Source organism: Raphanus sativus, unplaced genomic scaffold, assembly GCF_000801105.2.
Source record: "Raphanus sativus cultivar WK10039 unplaced genomic scaffold, ASM80110v3 Scaffold4483, whole genome shotgun sequence".
Lineage (NCBI taxonomy): Eukaryota > Viridiplantae > Streptophyta > Magnoliopsida > Brassicales > Brassicaceae > Raphanus > Raphanus sativus.
The window spans coordinates 1-6,939 of NW_026619785.1; the positions used below are offsets into that span (position 1 = coordinate 1).

At 34.5% G+C, this 6,939-nt stretch overlaps 1 protein-coding gene across 3 annotated transcripts; it reads left to right on the forward strand.

Annotated features, from left to right (window-relative positions):
- The first annotated feature begins 440 nt into the window (after window positions 1–440).
- LOC130507414 (polygalacturonate 4-alpha-galacturonosyltransferase-like) lies at window positions 441–3,573 on the forward strand. 3 transcript variants are annotated; one of them, XM_057002127.1, is made up of 11 exons: window positions 441–600; window positions 679–838; window positions 924–952; window positions 1,056–1,118; window positions 1,188–1,307; window positions 1,380–1,440; window positions 1,519–1,565; window positions 1,660–1,997; window positions 2,085–2,442; window positions 2,512–3,090; window positions 3,168–3,573. In XM_057002127.1, exons 2-11 carry the CDS (start codon window positions 682–684, stop codon window positions 3,441–3,443), a joined length of 2,028 nt encoding a protein of 675 aa, XP_056858107.1. In that variant the 5' UTR covers window positions 441–600; window positions 679–681; the 3' UTR covers window positions 3,444–3,573. The 3 variants fall into 3 exon arrangements, with proteins under 3 accessions (XP_056858107.1, XP_056858109.1, XP_056858108.1); XM_057002129.1 differs by having other exon boundaries at window positions 1,383–1,440; XM_057002128.1 differs by having other exon boundaries at window positions 450–600; window positions 666–838.
- The last annotated feature ends 3,366 nt before the right edge of the window (window positions 3,574–6,939 follow it).

Below are 6,939 nucleotides of genomic sequence, written 5' to 3' on the forward strand. Positions count from 1 at the left end.
AATTTTTTATTTTAAAATATATTTTTAAAATTTAGATAATTCTTATCATTATTAATTTTAATCGGTTAATTAATCATAAAATTAAAATTCGTAATCAGTCTAAGTTTTAACGTGAGAGCTCCGTTGCGAAACATCACTTGGCAAATAATAGTATATATGACTTAATAATCATCACATTCATGTAAATTAGTTTATAAATAATTTCACACTACATTTCTAGATGAAAATCATCACTATTTTTTAATACAAAAGCCAGAATCCCATAAATCGATTTTATGTATTGGTTCAGGATTAAAATAATGTAAAAGGCCCAGTGTATTTATAATGGGCTGAAACTTAAAAGCGAACATCCTGCTCGCTCCAGTAAGAAACAAATCAATCTGTTTTTTCCCGGTTTAAATTGAATCGATGTAAACCGGAAAAGGAGATTCCAAAATTGAAATTGATAAAAGAGATCTTCTTCTTCTTCTTCGTTCGCCGGATGTGCTCGAGTCATCAGATCTCCGCCTATGATTGGTTAATTGGCAATGGCGTGTTAAGTGTATCAACCTGTGAGGCGCACTAGATTCTTCACACCTTCATCTCTCTTCTACATTACGAGTATGGATTTGCTCATCTCTCACTCACTCTCCTCCATTATTCGATTCGGTTAATGCTTGATTTAGGGTTTGTTGATAGGAAATGGCGTTGAAGCGAGGATTAACCGGAGTTAACCGGATTAGAGGAGGAGGAGGAGGTGGATCTCGATCTGCAGTTGTGATCCTCGTCTTTCTATGTGTGTTGGCACCTCTCATCTTCTTCGTTGGTCGTGGAGTATACTTCGATTCCTCCTCTAACGGTATTACTACATTTTTTTTTTAATTCGATTTTGTGATAATATTTTGCATTTTATCTGATTAGCTTACTTTTGATTACTGCTGCAGACTATTCAAATGCTAGTTCTGTGAAGCAGGTGGGGATGAAACTCTCTTTCTTATATGTTATCTACATGTGTATGTTTCATCATCACAAGTAATGATGTTTAAAATTGGAATATTGGATTGGTTGGTTTGCAGAGTCTTGTGGACTGGAGAGAGCGCTTAGCTATGCGATCTCTTAGATCTCTTTTCTCTAAAGAGGCAAGTCTCTAGATCACTGATAGCTAGCTTTTGTTTGGTTTGTTTCTTTCTAATTTTTTTACTCTTCAGGTACTAGATGTTATCACAGCTAGCACAGCTGATTTGGGTCCTTTTAGCCTTGATTCTTTCAAGAAAAACAATTTGTCTCCATCATGGCGTCAAGTGGAGGAAGTAGACACCTCCTTTAAGGTGTGCAGTTTAGTTTGCAACCTTTGAGTTTCTATCCTCTTCTTTTGGCTTATAGTTTTCATCTACTTGAAGCAGAATCAGACAACATCTAGTATCGTTAATGCAAAACGTGACACTACTACTACTTCAAAAGGTAGTGCCTTTTATTGTGAAGTTGCAATCTTGATACCCTCTCTCATTCTTCTTCTTCCCTATTATCACTGATGTGCAGGTGGCAGCCATCAGAAAGTTGAGACACCTGAAAAGTTATACAGAAGGGTAATTATCAGTTTACTTTACCTTAACTTCATACTCTTGATGATGCATCATACGTTTATTTACCTTATCTATTTTTTTTTTTTGAAATTTTTAGCAACTAAGAGAGAAAAGACGTGAGAGGCGAGCTAACGAGTTAGTTCAGCACAATGACGACACCATTTTGAAACTCGAAAATGCGGCCATCGAACGCTCCAAGTCTGTTGATTCTGCAGTCCTTGGAAAATACAGTATCTGGAGAAGAGAGAACGACAACGACAACTCTGATTCTAATATACGTTTGATGAGGGATCAAGTGATCATGGCTAGAGTCTATAGTGGTCTCGCAAAGCTGAAGAAGAACAAGACTGACTTGTTTCAAGAGCTCCAGGCCCGGATTAAAGACAGCCAACGTGTTTTGGGTGAATCAACAACCGATGCAGATCTTCCTCGGAGGTAACAGATCTTCTTTACGTTTCTGTTATTATTTCCACTTATGTTTTTTTTTTAAACTGATACCTCTCATTAACGTTTCATTCTCAGTGCACATGATAAACTGAGAGACATGGGTCAAGTCTTGTCTAAAGCTAAGATGCAGTTGTATGACTGCAAGCTGGTTACTGGAAAGCTGAGAGCAATGCTTCAAACCGCTGATGAACAAGTCAGGAGCTTGAAGAAGCAGAGTACTTTTCTGGCTCAGTTAGCTGCCAAAACCATTCCAAATGCTATCCATTGCCTGTCGATGCGCTTGACCATCGATTACTATCTTCTTTCTCCGGAGAAACGAAAGTTCCCTCGCAGTGAAAACCTAAAGAACCCTAATCTTTACCATTATGCCTTGTTTTCTGACAACGTGTTAGCTGCATCAGTGGTTGTTAACTCAACCATCATGAACGCCAAGGTAAACAGTAATCTACTCTCTCTCTTGAATTCGTGCTCATACTAAACAGACTTGTCCCTGTTTGTGCAGGATCCTTCGAAGCATGTGTTTCACCTTGTGACGGATAAACTCAACTTCGGAGCAATGAACATGTGGTTCCTCCTAAACCCACCTGGAAAGGCAACCATACACGTGGAAAACGTGGACGAGTTTAAGTGGCTCAACTCATCTTACTGCCCTGTTCTTCGTCAGCTTGAATCTGCAGCAATGAAGGAATTCTATTTCAAAGCAGATCATCCAACTTCAGGCTCTTCCAATCTCAAATACAGAAACCCAAAGTACCTCTCCATGTTGAATCACTTGAGATTCTACCTCCCTGAGGTTTATCCCAAGCTGAACAAAATCCTCTTCCTGGACGACGACATCATCGTCCAGAAAGACCTGACTCCACTCTGGGAAGTCAACCTGAACGGCAAAGTCAACGGAGCGGTCGAAACCTGCGGGGAGAGTTTCCACAGGTTCGACAAGTATCTCAACTTCTCGAACCCTCACATCGCGAGGAACTTCAATCCAAACGCATGTGGATGGGCTTATGGGATGAACATGTTCGACCTAAAGGAGTGGAAGAAGAGAGACATCACTGGTATCTACCATAAGTGGCAAAACATGGTAAACAAACAACTCTTAAACCCTTTGCATCAAAACATGTTTGAGTAATGGTTTGCTCATTATGGTTATGTGTTTAGAATGAGAACAGGACACTATGGAAGCTAGGGACACTACCACCAGGATTAATAACGTTTTACGGATTAACACATCCTTTGAACAAGGCGTGGCACGTGCTGGGACTTGGATATAACCCGAGTATCGCTAAGAAGGACATTGAGAATGCAGCAGTGGTTCACTATAACGGGAACATGAAACCGTGGTTGGAGTTGGCTATGTCCAAGTATCGACCGTATTGGACCAAGTATATCCAGTTTGATCACCCTTATCTTCGTCGATGCAACCTTCATGAATAAAAATTTCAAATTAAATCTTTGTTTAGATGATTTGAGGTAATTACTCCTAATCTTAATGTTGTTCGCCTCATTGCGTTCCTCCTTATTTTGCACACACTGTTAATTGTTTATTCATATCTTTGTTTAGTCATTTTTTATTGTTCTGAGTTAAAAACACTTTTGTTATTCAGTTTCTTTCGATAATATCTTAATGGAGAGATCCTGGTGTAAGGACCTGTGAAAGAATGTAACTATTTTACTTATACAAACATTGTTGTAAGTATTTAAACCCAGAGACTACCCTATCCAGAGATTCTACAAAAAAAATCAATAAATTTTATTAAAACATCCAACCAAACTTTGGTCTTGACTTCGTTATTAATTTTTTTTTTGTAGTCGAATCCTTCAAATTATAATTTTTAACTTACCATCGTATCAATTTCTATGTTATTGTTTTTGTTGGTAGTATTGATATTTTGGTATAAAAAATTCAATATTATCTATCCAAAACAATAACATAGAAATTGATATGATGATACGTTAAAAATTATAATTTGAAGGATTCGACTACAAAAGAAATTAAGAATGAAGTTTACACCAAAGTTTGGTTGAATGTTTTAATATATTGACATCAGTGATCTTTGTCTTTTTAAATAATCGAAGTGATTTTCTGCACTACACGAATAGTAGTCGCACACATTGTTTACACAATAAAAGTTTTCCAAAGAGATAAATCTTGTTCTTTAGTTAGATGTATATTCAAGAAGAAATATCATCAAAAAAAATTGTTCAAGAAATCATCGAACAACCTTGATAGTCACTACAACGAAAATCGAAGCAGAAAGAATATATATCCGATTACAAAAGTCGGAAATACAAAAATACATCGGGAACTTTGAAAAAAAAAGAATAAAACCATAATACTAAAAAAAAAACTATTGAAGATAAATCTCAGAATCGGTACTACGAAATCTACCATTGCAAGCACAAAAAATCTCTTTTTCCCTCTCCCGGCTAAGGTTTTTAATGTGTCATCACCACACAGTAATATTGATTATGATAATACACAAATGTTTAAATTACCAGTTTATAGTTTATCCTACGATATCAGAGAACTGAAATAAAAATTTAAAGTCGTATAAAGTAATAAAACTAAAAAAAACTTCCATGTTCTTTTTCTCAATCCATTATTTTATTAAAATATATTTGATGATAGTAACAAAGAAAGAATCAAATTTGGCATTTAAAAGTGCAGAGGCAGGTATTGGCGGGTCCTGGCCCTCCTAGACATGTCCCTCTCCCCGCTCTCTCTCCCCACTTTGCAGTACATTGTTGGGCACACTGTGGAGGTACACAAGGAGTTGCTCCTATAAAACGTTCATGACACAATTGTTGTCCTTGTGTGTCCTTCATCACCATCCCTAACAACAGATATTTTAAACAAAAATTAATATAATCTCAATTCATGTCCTAATAAAAATGAAAAGATGATGAACCAAAAACTCATCAAATAAAAAAGAAGAAACAGGAACGTATTTAATATTTTTTAACAGATTTAATATATTTTAAGATGTTTAAACAGACCTAGAACTAGAACGATCATAATGATAGCAAAAATTGTGTTTTTAGCCATTTTGCCTGATACAGTAGAAATGAATGGATGTAGTTGTATGTATTGCACTTGTGAACATCATATATATATAAATAAGAAATTCAACGCATACAAATATTGATATCACAAACTGTAATAAATGGAAAGAAAAGGTCAAATAGTAATTAATTAGATTTTTGAATAAGACAAGTCATAGAGAAAGATATCTACAAATTAACTAAAAGTAAAAAAAACTATATGGATATAATAAATCATAATTAATGGTGTAACATGAGTGAAATCTTGAAAAAGAAAATCATGGAATATTGAATAGATGCTTGAAAATCATCAGGATATAGTAATATTTTATTTAGAAATTTAATAGAGTAAACTTTTTCAACATATTGTACTGAATGAAAAGAGAGACCACCAAAACCATATTGTAGGTTATTATTAACTATTATAGCTTTGGGATCTTATAACACATTATAATTATTTAAGATAATTATTTTATAGTAAATTAATTATTTTGATATCCTTAATATATCAAATTAATTATTTTTATACAAAATAAATAATTTTTTTTCATATGATTTTGACATAAAAAAATAAAATACTAATTTAGAATAAAGAAGTGAAATGATTTTAAAAAAATATATACAATGAATTACTATAGAGAAAAAGGAAAATGATAGGAAATGTTAGAAAAATAAAAGTATGGGACTGAAAACAAAAACAATGGTCCATAGTCTAAGGAAAAACTTAAAAATGATACTGCTCCACAACTGCAAGGAACATATTTTCAGCTTGAGTTAAGGGTGGGCAAGGAGGATTTATATTAAATTTTGAAAGTATTTGTGATTCTTACCGCTTTGTTCGGATCATAATTTTTATTATTTGATTTACTTCACCACTATGGCAGATATGTCCGGATAATTAGCATTTATTTCTAATTAGATATTCAATGTATATTTTTAGAAAGAAAATATATAGTGTACAAGAATAGTATTAATATATATATATACATATATAATTAGGAACTAAGTAATTAAATTTTTGAATAAAAATATTTAAAATTTTGTAGAGATAAAATGATCATATAATTTATATGTAGGTATATATGCGTATATATACATATATCAGATCAAACATCTATATTTTTAAGGTATTTTTCTGGTTTATTTCATTTTTACGGATGATGAATATTATTATTTATTTTTATTTGTAAAATTACAAATATCAAAAAGTTTAAGAACAAATCGAAACTAGTACAAATCAATTCAGAATTAAAAATACTTCCCTATCCCTTTCTTGAGTAAACAATGCTCATTATTTCTTTTCCCTTTTTTTTGCAACTTCTACTGAGTCTACTAATTATACATCTTACTCACCTTGTCCTTGTCCTTGTTTGTGCAGGATCCTTCGAAGCATGTTTTTCACCTTGTGACGGATAAACTCAACTTCGGAGCAATGAACATGTGGTTCCTCCTAAACCCACCTGGAAAGGCAACCATACATGTGGAAAACGTGGATGAGTTCAAGTGGCTCAACTCATCTTAATTACTGCCCTGTTCTTCGTCAGCTTGAGTCAGCAGCAATGAAGGAGTTCTATTTCAAAGCAGATCATCCAACTTCAGGCTCTTCCAATCTCAAATACAGAAACCAAAGTACCTCTCCATGTTGAACCATTTGAGATTTTACCTCCCTGAGGTTTATCCCAAGCTGAACAAAATCCTCTTCCTGGACGACGACATCATCGTCCAGAAAGACATGACTCCACTTTGGGAAGTCAACCTGAACGGCAAAGTCAACGGTGCGGTGGAAACTTGCGGGGAGAGTTTCCACAGGTTCGACAAGTATCTCAACTTCTCGAACCCTCACATCGCGAGGAACTTCAATCCAAACGCATGTGGATGGGCTTATGGG

Bases quoted from the DNA above. Each gene is read 5' to 3' on its own strand.
- LOC130507414 (XM_057002127.1), top strand. From the start codon at position 682: ATGGCGTTGAAGCGAGGATTAACCGGAGTTAACCGGATTAGAGGAGGA. The intron at 953-1,055 runs GTGGGGATGAAA...GTTGGTTTGCAG, and splicing joins ATGCTAGTTCTGTGAAGCAG to AGTCTTGTGGACTGGAGAGA. The intron at 1,566-1,659 runs GTAATTATCAGT...TGAAATTTTTAG, and splicing joins CTGAAAAGTTATACAGAAGG to CAACTAAGAGAGAAAAGACG.